The 26,877-nt window shown below is 43.1% G+C and overlaps 1 protein-coding gene across 1 annotated transcript in view; it reads left to right on the forward strand.

Moving 5' to 3' along the window:
• LOC126247999 (protocadherin-like wing polarity protein stan) overlaps positions 1-26,877 on the forward strand; it is a 368,259-nt gene that overhangs the window by 122,561 nt on the left and 218,821 nt on the right. The window contains exons 13-15 of the mRNA XM_049948622.1: positions 2,196-2,321; positions 12,756-12,990; positions 22,286-22,490. Of these exons, the coding sequence (XP_049804579.1) occupies positions 2,196-2,321; positions 12,756-12,990; positions 22,286-22,490 (566 nt within the window). The remainder of the gene's footprint in view (positions 1-2,195; positions 2,322-12,755; positions 12,991-22,285; positions 22,491-26,877) is intronic.

Below are 26,877 nucleotides of genomic sequence, written 5' to 3' on the forward strand. Positions count from 1 at the left end.
TTTGCGTTTTATTCGGGCAGGGGGCTTTTATCATTTGCTCTAAGTGTCTATTTTTATTTAGTATTAAGTCTGGCTTCTGGCCTACAGTTTTAGCCTATGCGTTTTCTCCTGCTGTCACTTGTTGAGTAAAATTTTAGCTATCCATATTATATTTTCACACACACACACACACACACACACACACATATATATCTTCACACGTCCATCCACATCAAACCCACCAACAAGCAACAGTACCTCCATTATGACAGCTGCCACCCATTCCACATCAAACGGTCCCTTCCCTACAGACTAGGTCTTCGTGGCAAACGAATCTGCTCCAGTCCGGAATCCCTGAACCATTACACCAACAACCAGACAACAGCTTTCGCATCCCGCAACTACCCTCCCGACCTGGTACAGAAGCAAATAACCAGAGCCACTTCCTCATCCTCTCAAACCCAGAAACTCCCACAGAAGAACCACAAAAGTGCCCCACTTGTGACAGGATACTTTCCGGGACTGGATCAGACTCTGTATGTGGCTCTCCAGCAGGGATACGACTTCCTCAAATCCTGCCCTGAAATGAGATCCATCCTTCATGAAATCCTCCCCACTCCACCAAGAGTGTCTTTCCGCCGTCCACCTAACCTTCGTAACCTCTTAGTTCATCCCTATGAAATCCCCAAACCTTCTTCCCTACCCTCTGGCTCCTACCCTTGTAACCGCCCCCAGTGTAAAACCTGTCCCATGCACCCTCCCACCACCACCTACTCCAGTCCTGTAACCCGGAAGGTGTACACAATCAAAGGCAGAGCCACGTGTGAAAGCACCCACGTGATTTACCAACTGACCTGCCTACACTGTGACGCATTCTATGTGGGAATGACCAGCAACAAACTGTCCATTCGCATGAATGGACACAGGCAGACAGTGTTTGTTGGTAATGAGGATCACCCTGTGGCTAAACATGCCTTGGTGCACGGCCAGTACATCTTGGCACAGTGTTACACCGTCCGGGTTATCTGGATACTTCCCACTAACACCAACCTATCCGAACTCCGGAGATGGGAACTTGCTCTTCAATATATCCTCTCTTCCGTTACCCACCAGGCCTCAATCTCCGCTAATTTCAAGTTGCCGCCACTCATACCTCACCTGTCATTCAACAACATCTTTGCCTCTGCACTTCTGCGTCGACTGACATCTCTGCCCAAACTCTTTGCCTTTTAATATGTCTGCTTGTGTCTATATATGTGTGGATGGATATATGTGTGTGTGTGTGTGTGTGTGCGAGTGTATACCAGTCCTTTTTTCCCCCTAAGGTAAGTCTTTCCGCTCCCGGGATTGGAATGACTCCTTATCCTCTCCTTTAAAACCCACATCCTTTCGTCTTTCCCTCTCCTTCCCTCTTTCCTGACGAAGCAACCGTTGGTTGCGAAAGCTAGAATTTTGTGTGTATATTTGTGTTCGTTTGTGTGTCTGTCGACCTGCCAGCACTTTCATTTGGTAAGTCACATCATCTTTGTTTTTTTATATATAATTGTTGGGTTCAAATTAATGATATGGTTATAATAGAGGGAAACATTCCACGTAGGAAAAATATATCTAAAAACAATGATGATATGACTTACTAAATGAAAGTGCTGGCAGGTCGACAGACACACAAACATACACACAAAATTCAAGCTTTCGCAACAAACTGTTGCCTCATCAGGAAAGAGGGAAGGAGAGGGAAAGACGAAAGGATGTGGGTTTTAAGGGAGAGGGTAAGGAGTCATTACAATCCCGGGAGCGGAAAGACTTACCTTAGGGGGAAAAAAGGACGGGTATACACTCGCGCGCACACACACACACACACACACACACACACACACACACACACATATTCACCCACACATATACAGACACAAGCAGACATATTTAAAGACAAAGGGTTTGGGCAGAGATGTCAGTCGAGGCGGAAGTGCAGAGGCAAAGATGTTGTTGAATGACAGGTGAGGTATGAGTGGCATTTGGAAGAAAACCAAATAAAATTTAGGATTGGAATATTTGCCAGTTTCAGTTCTAAAGGTGCAGAATATTTGCTGTTTTATGCGACAAGCGTGTGAAGGGAAGAATCTATTCTGTAAAATGTTGTTTGTGTATTCTGTTGTCATGTTTTGCTGCAATTTATCTTTCTAAACTCTGTCTCTTTTTTTCTGTCATACTTTCAGGTAGCAGAGAACATTACCTTTGTGATACAGAGGTAAATTTGTGTTACTCTAATCCTTGCGGTAATAATGGGCAGTGTTATCGGAAAGAAGGTGGTTACACATGTGTGTGCAAACCTGGATTCACTGGTATGTGTAATTTTGTCTCATGCTTTTTTGCATTAATTTGTTCAAACTGTCTACACTGCCATACAACAGTGAATTAATTCCTAACTTTCTGATGCCATTCACATTGTATTAATAAAGAGAGAGTTATAAATATTAACTTTCTGGTGATCACTTCAAGAGGTGCTATGTTTATTCTTTAAATAAATTAAAGGCATTTCCATTCACTGCCTTTGTCCTAACTGAGCATACAAGCTATATTTCATGTTGTTGATATTGTCACATCATAACCCTTGAGAGAAGAAAATTATTTTAAGTAATGAAAACAATAAATTGTATTATTTGTGTCTGAAACCAATTAGAACCTACTTGTTTTAAAGGTATGTGTGTTTATTTCCCATAGTGATACAGAAAAGATAAGTATTTCTGTAAAAGAAATAAAAACCAATAGTCTGATGTAAGTGTTGGAAGAAGAAATAAATAAAAGTAATGTTAGCAGTATTGAAAAGACATGGGGCTGGATTGAAGGGGAAAAAGTGTTTTGAAACTTAAGGCAACATATAAAAAATGCAGTTGTCATATACAAGGTGTTTCTTTGTAACATGGACACCAAAAAGTTTTCTAAACCATTCAAGGTATGAAAACAAATTATTTGGCAAATCATAGTACACGCAGAAGTTAGTAATTTGATTTGATTTTGACAGGGAAACTAAAACAGCTTAGTTCTAACTCGCCACTGCCCGCACCGAAACAAAGTTTACTGTGTGGTATTGCTCGCTCACTGTATATCTAGTAAAGCTAACCACTGCCCTTAAATAATGCAAGGAGTCCCTTTGCCAGTTTTTTGTTAGACACAATTTCTTCAGGTCTGGCTATCCAAAAGAATCTGTATCTTTTGCTCTCGAATGCCATGCATTCAAAGATTACATGTGATGCAGTTTCTTGACCCTCATTACAGATCCTACATTTAGGGTCTTCCTCAGTTATACCCTTTGTGTGTAGGTGTTTTCTGAAATTCCCATGGCCGCTCATCAGTCCTCAGCCTCCCATGGCTTGGGTGTCATTACCTTACCATGTTTTTGTTTATGGGCCTTGGTCCAATATTGTACAAGTTGTTTCCTAAGCCAATTCCTTAGTTCTAGTAGGATCATAGCCTTGGTGATTGTCAGGACAAGTTCCGGTCCAATAAATGGAGTCGTGGCCCCCATCCAGTCCCATCTGTCGGCTTGTTCATTGCCACAGATCCCTGAGTGGCCAGGGACCCACACTAGGTTTACCCTATTGCTTCCCCTAGCTCCACTGGAGCCCTGTGGCATTCTGCAACAATCTTAAATCTCGTTGCAGGAGCTGCCATTGATTTCAGGGCTGCTTGGCTGTCTGAATAGATGTAGATGCTACGGTCCTTGTAGCACCTACGCATATTCTCCTCTACACATGCCCAGATTGCAATAATTTCAGCTTGGAATTCCAAGGCCAATTTTCCTAGATAGATGATGCCCTCCAGTCTTGGCTGAACCCTGTACACCCCTGCCCCAATGCCTTGGTCTGATTTTGACATATCGGTGATCCAAACAATGTCCCCCGTACTGTATCGAACCTTTTTTCCCCACTGCTCCCTGCTTCCAATTATTATATTGTAAGGCTTGTTGAAGCAGTTGGGAGTTGTTATATAGTCGGCTGGCATTTCTCCAGCCATTCCTATATCTACCTCACTCACTATCTTAGTGTGTGATTCTGGATATCCCAATGAGATCCAGTTTTTACCAGTTTCAAGTCTGTATGTCCCAGCTGCTGCCTCCAACCTGTCCCAAAGGTGTAGTGGAGGCATGTCCAGCATGGCTTCCATCCCAGCTGTTGGTGTACTGCTAATTCTACCTGTTATGTCTAAGGAGGCCAGTCTCCTTAGCTGCAACCCGCTGTTCTACCTTCTTCCACCACACTACGGCCTCATAGGAAATCCTAGGTCTAACGACTGTGGTGTGTATCCAGTGCATACCTTTGGGGCTTAGACCCCAGTTTTTACCACAAGTCCTTCTGGTACTTGCTAGAGTACTTTTTGCCTAGGAGCAGATGCTCTTGATTTGAGAGGTCCATGCTAGTTTCTCATCTAAGATTACCCCTAGATATTTCACTATCCCTGTTACAGGTAGAGTTTCATTGAAGAGCTTTAGATTCCAACTTGAGTGTTGGATGTGCCTCTTCGTGAATGGCATCACAACAGTCTTCTTAGGATTAACCCATAGATCCTGTTTAATCCACCATCTTGCACAGTGTCTAATCCTCCTTGTGCCATATTTCTAATTGTGTCAGTAAATTTGCCAAGTATTACTATGACAGGGTCATCTGCGTATCCTTGGCAGAAGCATTGTCTGAAATTTAGTTCCTCAATGAGTTCGTTCACTACTAAATTCCACAATAAAGGGGACAAAACTCTTCCTTGTTGGCAACCCCTAGTGCTGTTAATTACCACCTTTTCATTCATCATGGTAGCCTCTACCTTCCTTCCACTAAGCATGGCCCTGGTCCACCAGCATATAGTGGTCCCCAGCTCATGCACCTCTGCTGCCATTACCATGGAATCGAAGGTCATGTTACTGAAGGCCCCCTTGATATCAAAGGAGATGCAGAGGGCTATTTCTTGAAAGTGAAATGCTTTCTCCATCCTCCCAACGAGTTGATGGAGAGCTGTCTCACATGATTTACCTGGTTGATATGCATGTTGGTTTGAATGTAGAGGGGCCCTAATTAGCCTCTTATCCCCAACGTACACATTAACCAGTTTTTTTCCCAATGTTTTGCGAATGGAGGAGGACAGACTGATCGGTCTCATATCCTTAGCCATGGTACGATCAATTCTCCCTGGCTTTGGAACGAAGACAACCTTCACTGCTCTCCAAGCATTGGGAATGATTCCTACTGCTAGGCGAACTCCGAATAACCTGCATAAGACTCTTATGAGATTTTCTCCTGCCTGTTGCAGGAGAGCTGGAAAGATTCCATCTGGGCCATGTGGCTTGAACGGTTGGAATGTTCCCACCACCCATTGGATTTTATTGAAGTCCACACTCTCCTTGGCCAATTCCCAGTCCTAAAACCATTCTCTCTCCAGGATCACATTCTGGTTTGTGTTGTCTGGCAGAGCAGTTCCAGCATCTCATGTGCTGTCTTTGTATATTCCCCATCCATCTTCCTGAACGTACCTCGTGGATTGGTTGTTACTCTAGTGAGGATTCTGTGAAGTCTGGCTTGAGCAGCCATGCTGTCCACTTCCTCACAGAATGCCTTCCAGGATGCCTCCTTTGCTCATCTGATTGCGAGTTGTAGTTGACAAGTGCCTCATGATATATTGCCCTTTGTCCTTTTTGTCTCACAAGATTAAACAGTCTTCATACTTGTTTTCTTTGTGTTTCCAAGTTATTGTTCCACGAAGGTACACTCCTGTTTCTGCACTTCTTGGTGATTGTGCAGTTGTCCTGATATGAGGTCACTATGGCACTCTGCTACTTCCTCAGACTCTACTGGTTTCCTTATGGAGGTTTTAATTTCCGATAAGCCTAAGTCGAGGTCCGTCCCATAAGTCTCCCAGTCTGTTTTCCTGGGATTCCTATAGGTCATGGTCTGTCTGATTCCCATTTCAACCTTGAATTTAATGTACATGTGGTCCGATGAGGATGGCTCTAACACCGCATGCTATTGTTTGACGTAGCTGCCCATCATCATGGAACTAAAAGTTATGTCAACTACTTCTTCCCTTCTGCTATTCATGAATGTAGGTTCTTTGCCCCTCTGCAGGACCTCCAAGTTGTTAGCTAAAAGAAATTCGAGAAGGTACTCACCTCTACTATTGGTGTCCTTGCTGCTCCACACTAGGTTGTGTGCATTGGCATTGCATCCCACCAACAGTTGGTCACCTTGCTGATGGCAAGCTTCTACCCACCTCCTCACCTCCATAGGAGGAGGATAGCTGTCTTCGTAAGGAAGGTATGCTGAGGCCAAAACAATTTCCCTTGTGGTACCTTCTTCACATTGCTGCATTCTAATGGTCAGCAGGTCCCTGTAGCAGAAATCTGTCATTGGCATGAAAGAAATTCCATTTCTTACGTAGATGCATGTTCTGGAGTTTCTTAGATTTCTAGCATAAATCAGCTTACCTCCAGTGCCACTGAGGCCTGATACGCCCCCTTTATATAAGCAGGGTTCTCGTATCAGGACCACATCCACTTCCTGCCTCCCCAGGCAGCGGCGCAGAACAGCAGAGGCCCCTTTACTGTACTGCAGATTAATCTGCAGCACCTCCAGTCTCTGTCTTGCTGCCATCATTGTCTTTGAGGTCTTTGATAACCCTGACGGTGGCCTGCGAGAACCATATAAACAATTTCAGGTCTTGCTTTCGCATTGCCCTCAGGGACTTCTCTCCGACCTCCACCACCAGAGTTCATCCTTCTGGTACAACCTTCTGGTTGATCACTCTCCAGTCTTCTGTCAAGACTTTCAGGTTCTGGGCCCCTATTTTCTTGAATGGTCTTAGGGAAGACATCCTTAAGGATCTTTGGTACCCATATTGATACCTTTGCGGTCTTAAGAAGCTCCGCTGCCGTCTTGACCAGCAGCTTTGCAGCTTCCCTCGGGGATATCATGGGCACCTTGTCCTTAAGCCTTTCCACCCCCTCACAGACAAAAATGAGGGCACCACGATCTAGATAGACCCTCCTGAAGCTGGGTCCTGGACCAGTGCCCCCCCCCCCCCCCCCCCAATCTTTTCAAATAGGGCCATCGGCACAAGTTCCTCCTGCTGCGAGGTGATGGCTACCAGAAGATAGCTTTCGTGGATAACTGCCATCTGAAAAACTGAGACTGCAGTACTGTAGACCTGTTTCTCTATTTCTTGCCTCGGTTTTTTCTGGGCTCGCTTATCCAGGGAGGAGGGAGTCTTTGATTCCTCCCTTATCCTCTTGCTGCCTGTCTTCGACATTGTTGAGTTTGTGTATCCCCTTCAACCTGAGACAGTTTTTTCTTGGGGTCTTAGGTTCAAGCCCCTTTAATTCCCTCCACTTGTCTTTAGGAAGCCATTCCTTCCCTTCCTTTTTTCTCTGTTCCCCAAGTAGTTTCCTCGTCTCAACCCTAGACAAGGCTTTAAATTTGATCTGGTCCAATTTTCAGTTACGGTTCCCACTTCTGGCTCAGGTCTAGACCCTGATTCAGTAGTGGGAATGCCTTCCATCGGTCCTGACTCCGATGTTTTAATTTATTTTCTTTAGTCGTGTCCATATTGGTCCCACGAGATTTGGGGATCTACACAGTCCACACCACGAATACTCCGCGCGATGTAAGGCTACTTACTCAGGGAGGTCGCCCGGTATCCCTGAGGCCCCATTTGCGACACATCTCCCCACGTGCCACGCACCCCTCAACACAAATCACATCACACCTTGGGTTAGGAAAGGGAATTGGGTAAGGACTAGGAGTGAATAGGGAAGATGGGACGTTGTGGGACACACTTAGTCTGATCCATCAGCTGAGGCCTTTCCGGCAGTAGGTCCTCTACCTTCGGCATAGCCCTCAGCTTCACACAGATACACAGTGCTTCATCAAGTTGGTGTCCCCCGTAGAGGAGTTTGTAATTCACTGCACAATTAAGACATTTAACATGTTCATCTACATATTTGCTGAAGCAACTAATTAAAAAGAAAAAGAAAATTTCCTTTACAAAACAATTTGAGAGTCTTTCGAAAGTGATGTAAAGTTCATGTTCACTTTTTTTTTCCCAGGGAAGATGTTAAATGTAAGATGTAGCAACACAGTGCAGGTTCACATCCTAACTGGGATGAAACTTAACAGTGCTAGCAGATTCTAGCATCACATTTAGCACATTCTGTGGAAAACATTGTGAAATATTTTTAATGGTTAACGTTATTAAGCATTACACCACTGTACGTCTGTGTTAAAAAGATATTGAAAGCTATTACAACAAGAACATTGTGTTGTGAGGAAGAACTTGTGATGGTACTAAGGTGGCTAAAGCCTCATCTTCTCAGTAGTGCCACCCACTGAAAACTTTTTGGCTATTGACTGATGTTATACAATAGTGGAAACACCGCCACTGTTTTTTAGTTTCACTTTTCATTTATTTACTAACTTTAAATTGACATATTGGACAATGATCAGTTTCCTAACACTTATATTCATATATCTACACATCCAGTGACAGTTTGTCACAATAGTTGCCATAAACCTCATTCCACAAATTGCAATTTATAAAAAAACGCTTAGTTCATCACACTTCTCTACATGATTTATCATAGATATGTATTGCAGCATGGGTCCACAAAACACATCCACAAAGTGTGGATTGGAAAATGCAGTTTATACTTTAGTCAATCAAAGAAGTTTCCACAGGTACTTCACTAAGACATGTTGTTAACAAGGGAGATGGTACAGAATGTTAATTGATCCAACTATGATGATGGACAGACTTTTATACTTATTGAACCTCTTAAAGTGATCCAAACGTTCACAGTGATATTGGTTGTAGACTCACATATAGATGACAGTCGTGTGGTAGCTCTCTTGGGACTGAAGATTTTTTATTGTGGTGGACTATTTAAAGACTTGCATATGATTATTTGTAGATTTTCTACTACATATTTCTTTTTATAAAACTGTTTGTTGAGTATTTACTATTTTAGATGAGCTGTTGGTTAAGGCAGTAATTTAGTTCGTGTAATAAGCAGTTATTTAACAAAATACAAAAGATTACATAACTAATTTGTATGTCTACACTGTGCATTACCTATTTACCAGTACAGTTGCCACATTATAAATTAAGGTAATTTGTGCAAATTTGTAATTAATAGTGTGATTTATTAATAAAGTGTGTCATTTGAGTCCAAGAAATTATTGCAACAGGAGTATGCTGATAAACTTGGAAATTAGACAGATATAATGATATAAAATGCAACAGTAATTTAGGATGTGTCTGAACTCCAATACCAGTTATCTTGTAAGTTGATTAGTTTTTGAAAATTAAAGAATCTTACTGTAAGGTCTGGAGCCATAGCTCTTTAATGGTTTGTGTCAGTATTTCCAAAACAACTGATTAGCTCAGTCATAATCTACCATTATGAGCCCTTATGATAATTTCAGTTGTTCATTACTTTTAACCAATGTTGTTCACAGTAAAAATAAACATGCCACTGTATTCACCATACTAAAAATTATTGTCTAAGTAATGCATTTGCATTAAATACAGTCTGAATTACTTACTGACAGATTTGGGCATACATAAGGTTACAGCTTGCTCTGTTTCAGACTTACTTTCATCACCTGTGGTAGATAAAAAAAGTTATGAGTGTTAATCACATCGCAAAATATTCACCCCTGTCTTTACTGTTGTTGTTGTTGTTGTTATGGTCTTCAGTCCAGATACTGGTTTGATGCAGCTCTCCATACTGCTCTATCCTGAGCAAGCTTCTTCATCTCCCAGTACCTACTGCAACCTACATCCTTCTGAATCTGCTTACTGTATTCATCTCTTGGTCTCCCTCTATGATTTTTACGCTCCATGCTGCCCTCCAATACTAAATTGGTGATCCCTTGATGTCTCAGAACATGTACTACCAACCGATCCCTTCTTCTAGTCAAGGTGCGCCACAAATTTCTATTCTCCGTAATTCTATTCAGTACCTCCTAATTAGTTATGCGATCTGCCCATCTAATCTTCAGCATTCTTCTGTAGCACCACATGTCGAAAGTTTCTATTCTCTTCTTGTCCAAACTATTTATCGTCCATGTTTCACTTCCATACATGGTCACACTCCATGCAAATACTTTCAGGAACGACTTCCTGACACTTAATTCTATATTCGATGTTAACAAATTTCTCTTCTTCAGAAACTCTTTCCTTGCCATTGCCAGTCTACATTTTATATCCTCTCTACTTCAACCATAATCAGTTATTTTGCTCCCCAAATAGCAAAACTCGTTTACTACTTTAAGTTTCTCATTTCCTAATCTAATATCTTCAGCATCACCCAATTTAATTTGACTACATTCCATTATCCTCATTTTGCTTTTGTTGATGTTCATCTTATGTCCTCCTTTCAAGACACTGTCCATTCCATTTAGCTGCTCTTCCAGGTCCTTTGCTGTCTCTGACGGAATTACAATGTCATAGGCGAACCTCAAAGTTTTTATTTCTTCTCCATGGATTTTAATTCCTACTCCAAATTTTTCTTTTGTTTCCTTTACTGCTTGCTCAATATGCATTTCGAATAACATCGAGGATAGGCTACAAGCCTGTCTCACTCCCTTCCCAACCACTGCTTCCCTTTCATGTCCCTCGACTCTTATAACCGCCATCTCTGTTTCTGTACAAATTGTAAATAGCCTTTTGCTCCCTGTATTTTACCCCTGCCACCTTCAGAATTTGAAAGAAAGTATTCCAGTCAACATTGTCAAAAGCTTTCTCTAAGTCTACAAATGCTAGAAACGTAGGTTTGCCTTTCCTTAATCTATTTTCTAAGATAAGTTGTAGGGTCAGTATTGTCTCACGTGTTCCAACATTTCTACGGAATCCAAACTGATCTTCCACGAGGTCGGCTTCTACCAGTTTTTCCATTCATCTGTAAAGAATTCACGTTAGTATTTTGCAGCCGTGACTTATTAAACTGACCACAGGCTGGACAAGACATGCCATATTAGCACTTGACCAGTGGCTGCCCAAAACACGGAACATCCCATCTCCGATATTTTGCAGGCACTAGGCATTTAACATGCCACTGTGTCAAGATTATACGGTGAGGACCTCAATAAGTTAGGATAAACTTTTGCCACCAGAGTCAACAGTCTTGGGCAACAACATGTTGGTGATAGAGGGAGTTGCGTTTTACCATTGTGTATTATAACAGTGGCTAGACAGGCCACAGTGCAGCCAATCGTTTCCCAGTTCAGTGCTGGACAACAACAGAAGAGAAGCTATAACCATGTTCTTACCAGCGTGTACAAAAGTCACACCACACATGATCCTGTGCTCAATGAATGTCAAAAGTCACAGTAGTTAACAGGGCCACTGTAACACAACTATTGAGTTTTCAAGCCTGTGAAAGGCTACCTAGACTGATGTTTGTGGCACCCTCTGGTAGATGGTATGAGTACATCAAAAGCCACTTTGTATGGGCTTATGTAGGACTAAGTGAGACCTCGGATGCACTAGTTATTGTCTCATCAGCGAAGGATGCAAGATCATGTTCACCCACTTTGTTTGCCAGTAATACCCAGCAAGAGACCCGAACATTCATCAAGACGGGCTCACCCAACACTGTAGATGGCCACAATGTGTGATAGAACAACATTGGAAAACTACTTACAGTATGACTTTCCTACTGAACTCTTAGATATGAAAAGTAAATAATTCATTAAATTAATTCAATAAATTATGGCTTAACATTTAGTAAAGTAAAGGGATAAATAAAACTGATAAACAGTTACGCACATCGTCTCAGTGTGGAACATAATGCGAAAAAGTTACCTTCTTAATATTTTCCACATCTGATCATTTCGTATGATTTTCTTGCAGGAATTTTGTATTAGCTGCTTGATTATCATAGACAAACTTAATGACTGCTGTTTCACAGTTTCAAAGAATAAGCTCAACACTTTGAGAAGAAAGAATACTAACCAGTGGATGAGAACTGTGTTTTTTGGTGCAAATGGAAATTTTGTGTTACTTGTTCCTTCCTCATCAGTAGAAGGCAGATTGGTGTGGACTAAAAGTATCCAAAATATGTATACCTATCTGTACATATTACTAAATGAAAGCTTCCTGTCTCATTGTTTAATCTCAGGAACTACTGTAGGGATTTTGATATAATTTTCGCAAAAAGATAGACTGATTCGTGCGGAAGTTTTGTGTGTATAATTTATTAGCGCTATGCCAGAAAGGTATTTTGGCCTTAAATAGGACAAGTTTTTGGGGTAACACAATTAGTTTATATTACAGCAGTTGTAAGTGAGACTTCATGTTTAACACAGTCAAAGTAGATAATAATATAAAGTAACATAAGACATAATTATATAATCAACACTATTTGGTTAACCAGATTTTCTTAGTATGGTGTTCCATAAATTCAGAGAATTATCTAGCAAGAACTGTTTTAACTTTACTGTCAATGTATTTAATGTCGCTATGCTTTTTAAGTGAGAAGGCATATGGTTATATTACATATCTCTACCATGATATACTCCTCATTTGCTTATGTTTGTAATTACTCTGTTTATGTGTGGGTTAAACTTCTACCTAGTTTCATATGAGTGTACATCATAGCTATATTTGAATTTGTTTTCTTTCCTAAGATGCTCCATTTTTTAAAGATTGTATGCTGAATGTTGAAACCTGGAATAAATTGAGAAATTTAACCTCATTGATCCAGAAAAGTAATATGTTTGTGTATGTATCTACAGGTAAAAGCTGTGAAATAGACATGAACATGGATACCTGCCAGCCTGGTCTTTGTCGATCACACTCTGTATGTGCACCTCTGCTACGAGGTGGTTTTGTTTGTGAAGGATGTGCACCAGCCAGGGCACCTAATCACTACACTCCACTTTGTGAACTTCGCAGTCGTAGTTTCAACAAAGCCTCCTTTCTGACATTCCCATCACTTAGGCAGCGCCACAGACTCCACATTAAACTGCAGTGAGTTAAATTATACTTTTGTTTTCAGTGATTGTTCATGTGATTAGTTGGTATTTAGATAAACCCTACAACAAAAACTGCCTTCATTCAAACAATGAATCATATGAATTTTTGGAGTGGGAACTCCTGTTTTGAAAAGTGAAAGAAGTGGATGATGACAGGAAATCTCAAGATGTGGAACAGTCAAAATTTAAGCTCAAGAAAACATTATTATGTATAAAAAAACCTAGAAATACATGAGTGAGTCTTTTAATTTGTCCCTGAATCAACTACACCATATTGTACAGCATTGATTCTTCTTACTCTTTGTACTTGGAAAAACATTACCTCCTCCCTTTCCTCCCAGCTCTTCTGCCGCCAGAACTACAAAGGGTGTTCAGTAAGTAATGCAACATATTTTTTTTCTGAAAGCATGTTTGTTTTATTCAGGATTCCAATACACCATATTATTTACCACTCTGTTAGCTACAAAGCCCTATTTTTCAATGTAAAATGCATTAAATGTGACGCCGTATGCCACGTTAAAGGGATGGCCTGTGTGCTTGCATGGTACCACTCTACTGGTCAATGTTGGAGCCAATGTCTTGCTGCATCAATAACCTATCCTTTATCCATGTAGTGCTTCCTGCGGAGTGTGTCATTCATTAGGCGAAACAGGTGGGAGTTGGAAGGTGCACTATCCAGGCTGTTGGGTGGATGAGGAAGAACAGTCCAATGAAGTTTTGTGAGCTCCTGTTGGGTGCACAGTCTTGTTTGAGGCCTTGTGTTGTCATGGACAAGGAGAAGTTTGTTTGCATTTTTGTGGTGACGAACACACTGAAGTCGTTTCTTCAATTTTCTGATGGTAGCATAATACACTTCTGGGTTGTTCATTGCACCATGAGGGAGGACATCAAACAGAATAACTCCTTCAGAGTCCCAGCAAACCATCTGTATGACTTTACCAGCTGAGGGTGTGGCTTTGTAAATTTTATTTGGAGGAGAGGTGGTGTGGCACCACTCCATGGATTGCCATTTTGTTTCTGGTTCAAAGTGATGAGCCTATGTTTCATCACCTGTGACAGTGTTTGACAAAACATTGTCACAGTCAGCCTTGTAACATGCAAACAGTTGTTCACAGTTGGTACTTCAGATTGTTATGATCAGCCTCGTAACATGTGAGCAATTGTGCACAGATGGTCCTTCATTGCTCTTTACGGTGTTATGTTAGTTGGCAAGGAATCCAGTTGCCACATGCCTGTAAAAACGCCAACTGGTGGAAGTGTGTGTCAGGAATACCAACAGAGATGTCCCCCCCTGTGGGTTCGGGGGTAAGAATAGGCCCGCGGTATTCCTGCCTGTCGTAAGAGGCGACTAAAAGGAGTCTCAAACGTTTCGGCCTTATGTGATGGTCCCCTGTCGGGTTTGACCTCCATATCTCAAAATTTTTCCGAAGAGTGAGCCGATTGGGGAAGGGCGCCTCACTTGGTGCATTGTGTCCATCTTGCGTTGAGAACTTTCGCCAGCTTATTCGTCATTGTATTGCAGTCCTGCCCACTCTCCATCTCTTGGGCATGGATCCGTTCCTGCGTGCACTTTCTGCCATGCGATGAGCAGTGCCAGTTTCTGCACGGATGAAAACCATGGACGACATGTCACCTAAAATCCAGCTCGGTAGCCAGTCTGTGGTGGTGGGGCTGCCATGTACCCTGTTGGTTGTAGGCCTCTGACAACACAGGGATCACTCTACTGATGCCTGCGCTGTTAACTCCCCACGTATGCCAAGGAGTAGATGCCCATCTCCCTGGGGCATCGGGACTCCCGGCAATGGCCATCCTGCCACTGTCACTCCTGCTACAGTTCCATCAGCTCCAGTCAGCTCTCAGAGTCGAAGGACCACTCCTGCCCCCTTGATGGTGAGGGGCACTAAACTCCCTGTTGCTCCTGCTCCATCTACTTCAGAAGCAACGCCCCCCCAACCATCGGGGACATCAGCTCCCCCTTCCCAGCCGGAGAAGCTTAAGACTTCTTCGGCTCCTCTCGCCAGGAAGGGGTCCCTTGGGGACCTCCCTTCGCAAGTTCCGACCGGTACACAAGCAGGCATCCGCAAGTGGCTCAAACAACCACCGGTCCCTGGTCATAGGGCCTCACGGTCGTTGTCCATCCCTGAGACTGACCCAGTGAAGCCCTCCCAGCCTGAACCACCGAAGGCACAGCAAGATAAGCCGAAAAAGAAAAAGGTACCCAAGAATCCCGACATTGCGGTGGCACCCGTCCCACCGCTTCCTACAAGCTCAGTGTTTGAGGACGAGGTCGAGATTCTGGCGTCTGCTGAAGACCTGGATCTCGCCGGTCCCTCAAACGGCATGGATGTCACTCGCGCAGGTACTGAATCGGTGGCAGTGAGTGAACAAGCGGCGTAAATTGCCTTCCCAGTCCCTTCACGCCTTTCTCCGCCATGGATAATATCATCCTCCAGTGGAACTGCAGCGGTTTCTTCCACCATCTAGCTGAGCTCTGACAACTTATCAGCCTTCACCCTTTCTTCTGCATTGCTCTTCAGGAAACTTGGTTTCCAGCAATGCGAAACCCCGCCCTCCGTGGCTATCGTGTTATTATAAGAACCGGGCAGCTTATGAAAGGGTGTCTGGTGGCGTCTGCCTCTATGTCCCTCACTCTCTGCACAGCGAGTCTGTCCCTCTACAAACACCTTTAGAGGCTGTCGCTGTTCGGGTGTGGACGCCACAGGCTGTTACCGTCTGCAGTCTTTACCTTCCACCGGTTGGTGATGTCCCACAGCAGGTCCTGGCTGCGCTGATAGCCCAATTGCTGTCACCTTCCTTGTTACTGAGCGACTTCAACACCCATAATCCTCTGTGGGGTGGGTCAGTGGCAACAGGTCGAGGTGGCACAATTGAGCATGTATTGGCACAGCTTGATCTTTCCATTTTAAATGATGGTGCCGTCACTCACTTCAGCGTGACGCATGGCACGTACTCCGCCATCGACCTTTCGATCTTCAGCCCTAGCCTCTTACCTTCTGTCCAATGGAGACTGCATGACGACCTGTGTGGTAGTGACCACTTTCCGATCTTTCTGTCACTGCCACAGCGTCACTCTTCTGGGCGCCCTAGCAGATGGGCTATGAATAAGGCTGACTGGGACTTGTTCTCCTCCATTGCCGCTATTGAGCCTCTCTCTGATGACGCCATGGATGCGGTGGTTCACTCGGTCACCACCGGCATCATTACTGCCGCAGAGTATTCCATTCCCCGTTCTTCTGGGTCCCCTCGGAGGAGGACTGTGCCTTGGTGGTCGCCTGAGATCGCTGAGGTGATTAAAGATCACCGGCGGGCGCTACAGCGTCACAAGCGACATCCCTCCACTGAACACCTCATCACCTTCAAACGGCTGCGTGCGCAGGCCCGCCGCCTTATCCGCCAATGCAAGCAGGAGTGCTGGGAGCGGTATGTGTCCACCATCGGCTTCCATGTCTCTCCATTGCAGGTCTGGGCCAAGATCCGACGCTTCTACGGCTATCGGACCCCTGTCAGCGTCCCTGCGCTCTCACTGAATGGAGCAGTTTGTACAGACTCCAACGAAATTGCCAACAACTTGGCAGAGCATTTTGCTCTGAGTTCCGCTTCTTCCAATTACCCACTGGCCTTCTGCTCCATTAAAGAGCAGATGGAACGTTGGCGCCTTTCTTTTCGCACCCACCATCCTGAATCCTACAATGTTCCATTCAGTGAGTGGGAATTTCACAGTGCCCTAGCCGGTTGTCCTGATACCACTCCTGGGCCAGATAGCATCCACTGTCAGATGCTGAAACACCTTTCAGTGGATTGCCAGCGACGGCTCCTTGACCTTTACAACCATATTTGGGTCGAGGGTGAGTTTCTGTCGCAATGGCGGGAAAGTATTGTTATCCCCATTCTGAAACCAGGCAAGAACCCTTTGGAGGTGGACAGCTACCGTCCAATTAGCGTCACCAACGTTCTTTGCAAGTTGCTTGAACAGATGGTGAGCTGGCGGTTGAATTGGGTACTGGAGTCTTGGGGCCTTTGGTACTGGAGTCTCGGGGCCTTCTGGCTCCGTCTCAGGGTGGGTTCCGTAAAGACCGCTCCGCCGCCAACAATCTGGTGAGCCTGGAGTCGGTCATCCGTACTGCCTTTGCCCGCCGTCAGCACCTGTTCGCTGTCTTTTTCGACATGCGGAAGGCGTACGATAGGACATGGCGTCATCACATCCTTTCTACGCTTCATGGATGAGGTTTTTGGGGCCCTCTGCTGATCTTTATCCGAAATTTTCTGTCGTATCATACCTTCCGCGTGCAAGTTGCGGCCTCCCATAGTTCCTACCGAGTCCAGGAGAACGGGATACCACAGGGATCTGTCTACAGCGTCTGCCTGTTTTTAATTGCAATAAACGGGCTTGCTGCAGCGGTGGGAAATTCTGTTTCCGCTTCCCTGTATGCTGACGACTTCTGCCTTTACTATAGCTCTATTGGCATTGCAGCTGCTGAACGTCAGCTACAGGGCGCTATCCGTAAGGCGCAGTCTTGGGCTGTCGCTCATGGGTTCCAATTTTCGGCAGCCAAGACCTGCGTTATGCATTTCTGCCGGTGACGCACTGTTCACCCGGAGCCGCGGCTTTATCTTGACAGCGAAGTTCTTGCTGTGGTAGAGTCACATAGGTTTTTGGGTGTGGTTTTTTTGATGCCTGGTTGGCTTGGCTGCCTCATATTCGGCAGCTTAAACAGAAGTGTTGGCAGCATCTTAATGCTCTGAGATGCTTGAGCCACACCAGCTGGGGCGCTGACCGATCTACACTCTTACGGCTCTACCAGGCGTTAATCCAGTCTCGTCTGGATTATGGGAGCCTGGCTTACGGCTCAGCTTCCCCATCTGTGTTGCGGGTGCTGGACCCAATCCTCCACAGCGGGATACGCCTTGCCACTGGTGCTTTCCGGACCAGCCCAGTGGACAGCATACTTGTGGAGGCGGGTGTCCTTCCACTGTGGTTCCAGCGCCAACGTTTGCTGGCCGCTTATGCCGCCCATGTTTTCAGCTTGCCCGGGCATCCTAACTATCGTCTACTGTTCCCACAGTCGCACGTCCATCTTCCAGAACGTCGGCCCAGGGCTGGATGTACGATCGCGGTCTGTGTCCGAGAGCTTCTCTCCAGGCTTGGGGCTTTACCTCTTCCGCCTCCTTTCCGGGCAGCTCTGCGTACACCCCCGTGGTGTGTGCCTCGCCCTCGCCTTCAGCTGGAATTGGCACAGGGCCCGAAGGACTCAGTCCGTCCGGAGGCTTTCTGCCGCCGCTTTCTTTCCATCCTCGCAACATATCAGGGCTCTGGCAGTGTTTACACTGACGGCTCGAAGGTTGCTGGTCATGTCGGTTATGCTGTAACTCTAGGGGATCATTCCGAACAACGTTCATTGCTGGCTGGCTGCAGCGTTTACACTGCTGAACTGGTCGCCATCTTTCGTACCCTAGAGTATATCCGTTCCTGCTCAGGTTAGTCCTTCGTTATCTGTAGCGATTCCCTGAGCAGTTTACGAGCTCTCGACCAGTGTTTCCCTCGTTCTCGTCTGGTGATGGCTATCCAGGAGTCCCTGCATACTCTTGCCCATTGCGGCCGCTCTGTGGTCTTTGTTTGGACCCCAGGCCATGTTGGGATACCCGGCAATGAAAATGTTGACCGCTTGGCGAAAGAGGCCACCAGTAAACCACCTCTGGACATTGGCCTCCCAGAGACTGATTTGCGAGCAGTCCTCCGCCGACAAATTTTCTCGCTTTGGGACGCTGAGTGGCGCGATCTAACCACACCCAATAAACTCCGTGTTATAAAGGAGACAACGACTGTGTGGCAATCCTCCATGCGAGCTCCTCGCAGCGACTCCGTTGTCCTTTGTCGGCTCCGTATTGGCCACACCCGGCTGACGCACGGCTATTTACTGCGTCGTGAGGACCCGCCTCTATGTCGATGCGGGTCTGCTTTGATGGTGGTTCACATTTTGTTGGACTGTCCACTTTTAAACGTGCTCAGGCAGACGTTTGCGCTGCCTGATACGCTCCCTGCCCTTTTACGTGATGACTCTGCCATGGCATGCTTAGTTTTACGTTTTATTCGGGCAGGGGGTTTTTATAATTTAATTTGAGTGTTTGTTATGTTTTTTGTGTTGTTTCGGGCCTTTGGCCTACGATTTTAAACTGAGTTATTAATGTGTGTCTCGGTGGTTGGCTTCCCCTTTTTTTTTTCCTGTGGTCGGCCAACCACCTTCACACTCTGTGTGTTTTTATTTTGTTTTGTCTGGTCCTTGTCTACGTTTCTTGTGTTCTGTGTCATCTGTCTCCTATTCTGTTGAACGTTTTTTATTCTCTGTGGGTATTTTTAGTATTTGGAAAAAGGGACCGATGACAGTCGCAGTCTGGTCCCTTGCATCCCCCAAACCATCCTAAATTTCTTGTCTGTTCCGATTCACTCAGTGCCCTTCACTCATTGCAACGTTTGTATCCGGCAGACAAAATAATGCAGACCATCCAGGATGCCCTCCTCTGACTACAGCGACTGGGGAAGGTTGTAGCTTTCTGCTGGGTTCCGGGGCATGTCGGCATTGCTGGGAATGAAAGGGCAGATCTCGCAGCCAAGGAGGCGCGTCTCGATCCACAAGTATTGCAGTGTGCTATCCCCTTGCACGCACTCACCTCGCTGTTGAGCTCACGAGTCGTGCGTCAGTGGGAGGATGAGTGGCTGGAAGTGACTGACAATAAGCTCCATGTAGTCAAGCCCACAATGCGTGTGTGGTGTACTTCCTTTCAGCCCCATCGACGGGACAAGGTTCTCTTCACTCGGCTTCGAATAGGCCACAGCCCTACGACGCATGGCTTCCTGCTCCGGCGAGAGGACCCTCCAATGTGCGGTGCTTGCAGTGTCCAGGTCACTGTGCGCCACATTTTATTGGATTGCGTTTTATTTTCTGATCAGCGGGCCGCGGCTGACTTGCCAGCGGACCTGCCATCTCTTTTTGGCAACACTCGGACGAATGTGGTTAAAGTTTTAAAGTTCTGTGCCATGTCAAATGTTTTTACAAAGATTTTAGGGAGAGGATTTTAATTTGCTCACTGTGTGACAAGCTCGCCCATATTTTATGTAAGTGACCAGCCAATGACAATTTCCTGTGGCATTCTTGTTGCTATGTTTTCCCTTTCCTTAGGTTTTACTTTCTTATGTAGCATTTTCCTTCTTTTCCTGCTTTCTTTGCGTGTGTGCTTCAGTTTTATTAGGTCTGTCCACATTCGTTCCTTTTAATGTGTGTCAGGGCGCTGATGACCTCGATGTTGAGCGCCCACAAGCCCCAACACACCACCGCCACCAACGGAGATGTCCAGTTGTGTAATGAGGTGTTTGATTGGACCTCGAAAGAATGTGCCCGCATGTTCCAACATTGCAGGAGTCATAGCTATATGCAGCCATCTGACACAGAGGAGATTGGACAGGTTTGCAATGATGACAGATACCTAGCCCAATGATTCACAGTGCTTTTCTTCACTGACAGGTTTCCATAGACATTCTGAAAGTGCCTCTGAATATCTGTAATACTATGGTTTCCTGCCAGAAGGAACTCGATGACCGCTTCCTGCTTGGAACACACCTCTGTTACAGGCGCTATTTTGAAGCCTACATATATCACTGCCATCTATCAAAATTTCATGGTACTATGGGGGCTGAAGTGGGGAATATTCCAGAAGGTCTCACAAGAAATAACACATTTTTTCAACAGAAATTGGCCAAGAAAAATTGTGTTGGACGTCGCTTGTATAATGATACTGGGCAAAATCTGAAATTGTAGAACTTTCTGCATGATTAAGCTGAGGCAGTATTATTTTGGGCACTGAGATTACTTTCTTAAGGAAAGAATATGTTTATGCTGACTACATTGGTTATTTCATTCTATGCTTTTCTGTTAAGAACACTCTGCTATTCAAATTGTTGGTGCATATTGTACTTTTACTTCCATTTATTAAAATAGTGTTAAATCTTTTTGAGTAAGTTTGCGCAATGGCTAATATGCCAGACTTGAAACAGGGCAAAGCTTAGGAATGGTTTTTTTTCCCCTTCCAAAAGTATGTGGCCAGTCTCTTTCCTCTTACTTGACCAGTCTTAACTTGTGATGCCTCTGATGGCCAGGTCGTAGATGGAACATTGAGCTGTAGACTTCCTTTCATCTTATTCATTTTGTGTAATGAAGCTATACATGTCTCATGGTGACCTAATTATACTTATGTTTGTCTTTATGTGCAGATGGTAATTTTTCTTCTTACTCAGCATTTTACTTGCATTCTTGTTTCGTTGTACACTAGCTCTTTTTAAATACACGTTTGTGTAAACATATTTTGATCTTTTGTCCTACAGAATGTTTTCTTGAAATTAAATTACCCCATTGATAGCTTTACCTTTCTGGGAATTAAATTCTCTGGCATGTGCTATTATTTTGTGGTTTGCATTGTTCTGGTTAATAGTGAGATGGATAAATGTCTCTCTTACTTTTAATGTTCTCACAGATAATTGTTCAGTATGTGTTACTTGTCCTGTAACTGTGACATTGCGGTTTATTGTTGTTCTCATGAGCCGACCGCGGTGGTCTATCGGTTCTAGGCACTCAGTCCGGAACCGCGCGACTGCTACGGTCGCACGTTCGAATCCTGCCTCGGGCATGGATGTGTGTGATGTCCTTAGGTTAGTTAGGTTGAAGTAGTTCTAAGTTCTAGGGGACTGATGACCACAGATGTTAAGTCCCATAGTGCTCAGAGCCATTTGAACTTTGTTCTCATGACATAGCGCACAGTTTCAGAATTACCACTCTCAGATAAATCACCAATACTTAACTATCAACACTGATATCAAATACACAACTTCTCTAGCAAAAATTTTAATTACATTACTTCAACACGATTACTGCAAATTGCATTTAGCAATTGTGGCATTGACATTGTGTGATGCATGCACCATCAAAACTAAGCCACAACTCTTCAATGATCGTGCTCTGCGCTCACCATAGAGGCGAGTATCAATATAGGCATGCGGGATAGGCAGTTATACTACAGTATGCTCACAACTGTCAGCCAGTGGTAAGCTGATGGGTGACACTAGGGAACTTTTGGAGAGAGAGAAAAGGGGGAGGGGAGGAAGAACAGCAAATGTGTCTCCTTGTTGAAATGCATGTAGGATAGCTTATAATTAAAGTCTCTCTGAGCTGTTACATTAAGAATATGTTTACAAACTCTTGATATTGTTTTAAACTTTACAGGTTTGCTACTCAAGCAGAATCAGGCCTGTTACTATATAATGGACGATATAATGAGAAACATGATTTTATTGCACTGGAGATAGTGAATGGCTCAGTTCGGTTCTCGTTTTCTTTAGGATCAAATGTCTCCAGTGCATTAGTATCTATTCCAGGCGGTGTCACTGATGGTAACTGGCATTCTGTTGAAGTAGATTATTTTAACAAGGTTTGTATTTGTTACAAGTTTCTTAGTTATCTGATTGTGTATAGGCTGTTCAGAAAGCAAACTTTTAAGAGTAAATTACATAATTTAAAACAAAGTTTTAAGATTTATTAACAGTATCTTAAAGCAAATCCTTTGTTATTCCAAAATACTATAATACTTTTTTAATATGTAGATCCCCAAAATGTTATTTTAAGAAGTATTAGGAATATGTAATACCATATTTATCTGACTATAAGACAAGGTTTTTTCCCAGATTCATCGTTCGAGCGATACAAGGTCATCTTATATTCATAGATTAAACCAGTGCTGCTAGCGTCAATGTTTTTACAGTGTTTGATAGATTAATATAGGGGTCATCTTACATTTACAGTTGAAGCTTTGGCTGTCGAGGTTTTTTACAAATTTATTTTAAAGAATTCTGAAGGTTAAGGCTTAGCATACAGCACTTTCATTCGAATACACTCGATATTTCCCAATATGCCGAAGTGTTTGGTAGTATTGATCTTGCTCTAACGGTCATGTGACCTTTGGCTCATGGCACTAGAGAATGGATTCACGAGAAACTGTGAAATAGCCACTATAGCAATCCAATACTCTATGTAAAAAATTAACAATTTTGTGAAACACAAGAGGAATTAGCATTAAACACTATCAACTTACAAACTTTTGTTGTATTTGAACAGGTTTGCAATAAAAAAATCTCTTACATGTATGGATAACTGTTCACATACATTTATGCTGCTTTATAAGTGAAGGTAGCCAATGGCCTTGCCACAGTGGTAACACTGGTTCCCATTAGATGATTGAAGTTAAGCACTGTTGGGATGGGCTAGCACTGGGATGGGTGACCATCTGGTCTGCTGAGCACTGTTGGCAAGTTGGGTGCACTCAGCCCTTGTGAGGGGAAATTGAGAAATAGTGGCTCCGGGGTAATGAACCGACATATGGCCGGGAGAGCGGTGTGCTGAACACATATTCATCCATATGCGCATCCAGTGATGCCTATGGGGTGAGGGTGACATGGTGGACGGTTGGTACTTTTGGGCCTTCATGGGCTCTTCAGTTGGAGTTTAGTTTTGATTTATTAGTGAAGGTAATGTTTAAAGGCAAAAATTTGTCCTTAAAGAAAACTGATTCTGAACTCTAGTAAATATTTTATTTGGTTATGAGAAACGAACGACTTATGAAGTGGGTTGCAAATGACAAATTCAGTTGCCGTTCATGTATTAGAATACTGGGGATAAACATTATCACCTTTTAATCAGCCTTAGAACAAAGTGGTGGCGTTCAGATGTAATGAGAAAGAAAATTAATCTAGAATTAAATGTCTAACAAATGAAACAAATCACATTATACTGACAGCAGTTGTTATCACAAGAATAAAATACAGTTGAAAGACTCATTGTGGAGATAGTACCAACAGATGTCACTAGATCGCAGAATGTGTGAAAGTTAAAGAATTGGACTGAATCGTGATTACGCTCTTGTATTTATGTATTAGTTACCATTGTTACATATGACCTGCACCGTAGAAGACATAGCCGTCTTGTGTTTCACTGTTGCTCAAGCACAACACTACAGAAAGCCTGCAGGGGGAAGGGGAACAGTGACACCAACTTGGCTGAGGTCTATCATGAGGGGGGCGGGCAGCAAATTTCGTCTGGGAATCTATTCTGTGTGCTTTGACCTTTTATAACAATTTTTAAACTCCAGTTTGGCTAAATCCATTTATACTTTGGAATTGAAATGACTTTAAAACGGGACAAATACTCAACAATGGCTTACATGTCTGAAGGAGATACTAAAAATCTAGACTGGGGCCAGTGGTGTGCTTACGCGTTTCCTGAAGCAGTGTTGGTGCTTGCCTTGAGGTATGAAGGGGATGATAGAGGATGTGTTAGCTGTGGTTCTACACAGCCAGCGAGAGAGCAGTGGGCAGATGACATGTTTTTGTAGCAAAAGACATTGTAACACTTTCATGTTAATATAGAAGCGAAACATGGTATGTGTTTGGAAAAAAAGAACTCACAACATATTTGGAAGAAACAGCCAAATATTTGTGACAGTAAAGATACAAGTTTCACAGCTGTCCTGTTAGGATGATGATCAAAAATAATGGTACCACAGATGACGGGTTAAATAAAAAAGACAGTTAAGATAAAAATTAATCCAAACAATTTCTTTTTGTTTATTTTATTCCTTCTTGTATTATCAAGTCTTAGAAAATCAATAAATGATGTAAGTTTAGAATAGGTGTAATGTTAACTTTTAAGGCAGGTATCTAATGTCAATAAAAGTTCATAATTTTGATTAGTCAGAATATGTAAAAAAATAAATTTTTCTCAAGGAACCTCTTTAAAAAAAAAGCGTAAGCGTATGAAAAGTCACTTGTGAAACAAAAGTAGTTATGTAACATAGTTCACAAATTAATATGTGCTCTAGAAGTACATCAGAAATTTTTACTTTGCACTCATTATTTTCTCATACGCCTTAATCACGTCTTCAGACAGCACATATTCTTATGTATAAAAAATTCTTTTTAAGTGTTGCAAATCATAAAAAGTATACCGTCTTCCTCAAGTTTTTGTGTAGTGGAAATCCAACTAAAAAGTTCAGTTAAACACACTCACCAATGAAGAAAAGAGAGTTTTGTTTCAATTATCTTCTAGAAATATCATGGCCACTGTGCTTTTAAACATGGAAAATCTATCCATACATTAAAAGTAAGAAAAAAGTTATTAAAAAGTCCATATTTTCTTTGTTTCTGTACAAAATTGCACATATGCTTTACTATGGTGAGTATAGCAGCTGAAACTGTTCAATTTCTCCTATCTGAACAGCATGTATTGGTTTGATGATGATAAAATCTTCAAAATTATGTTGAACAATGTTGAGACCCAAGCAAGAAATTTATTGTGGAACTGGAATTCAGAGTTTATCATCTTGAATATGACTGGTTCAATTTCTACTTATACATTTATATACATACTCTGCAAGTCACTCAGTGATGCATAGCAGTGGATATCCTGTACCACTACTTGTCATTTCCTTTCCTGTTCCACTTGCAAATAGAGAGAGGGGAAAATGTCTGTCTGTATGCCTCCATATGTGTCCCAATCTGTATAATCTTATCTTCATGGTTGTTGCATGAAATGTACTTGGGTGGCAATAGGATAATTCTGCAGTCAGCCTCAAATGCCAGTTCTCTAAATTTTCTCAATAGTGCTCTTCAAAAAGAATGTCGTCTTCCCTCCGGTGATTTTGATTTGAGTTCCTGAAGCATCTTCATAATACTTACGTGTTGTTCAAATCTACCCATAACATATCCAACAGTCCGCCTCTTAATTGCTTAGATGTCTTCCTATAATCCAACCTTGTGATCCCAAACACTCGAACAGTACTCAACAATGGGTCGCTCTAGTGTCCTTCACGCTGTCTCCATTATAGAGGAACCACGCTGTCCTAAAATTCTCCCAATAAACTGAAGTTGATCATTCACCTTCCCTACTACAATCTTCACATGCTTATTCCATTTCATGTTTCTTTGCGGTGTTTGCCTAGATATTTTTTGACATGACTGTGTCCAGCTGCACATTACTGATGCTGTATTAGAATATTATACTTTTGTTTTTCCTTCTCATCTGAATTAACTTGCATTTTCTACATTTGGCACTAGCTGCCATTCGTCATATCAACTAGAAATTTTTTCTATGCCATCTTGTATCCACTTGCAGACAATCAACATGACATCATCCATACAGCACAGCATCATCAGCACACAGCCACAGATTGCTGCCTACTCTGTTGGTCAGATCATTTTTGTATATAGAAAATAACAGTACCATCACACTTCTCTGAGGCACCCCTGACAATACTCTTGTCTCTGATGAACACTTGCCATCGAGGACAACATACTGGATTGTTTTACTTAAGAGGTCTTTGAGCCATTCACATATCTGGGAATGTAATCTGCATGCATGCACCTCATTAACTGTCGGCATTGTGGTGCTGTGCCAAATGCTTTAGGGAAATCTAGAAGTATGGAATCCACGTGTTGCCCTTCATTATGATTTACAGGATCTCATGTGAGAAAAAGGCAAACTGAGTTTTGTATGAGCGATGCTTTCTAAAACTGTGCTGAATTGTGGACAGAAGCTTTTCCCCTCAAGGCCTCAAGGAAATTTATTATTTTTGAACTGAGAATATATTCAAGGATTCTGCAGCAAACTGATGTTAAGGATATTGCTCTGAAATTTTGCGTTTTTTTTCCCTTTCTTTTTTCCCTCTCTTTTATACCTGCACTTCTTTTTCCAGTCACTTTGGAGTTTGCACTGTGTGAGAGAGTGAGAGATTTGTGATAAGTGCAAGCTAAGTAAGGGGCTAATGC

This window comes from Schistocerca nitens, chromosome 1 (assembly GCF_023898315.1).
Source record: "Schistocerca nitens isolate TAMUIC-IGC-003100 chromosome 1, iqSchNite1.1, whole genome shotgun sequence".
NCBI lineage: Eukaryota > Metazoa > Arthropoda > Insecta > Orthoptera > Acrididae > Schistocerca > Schistocerca nitens.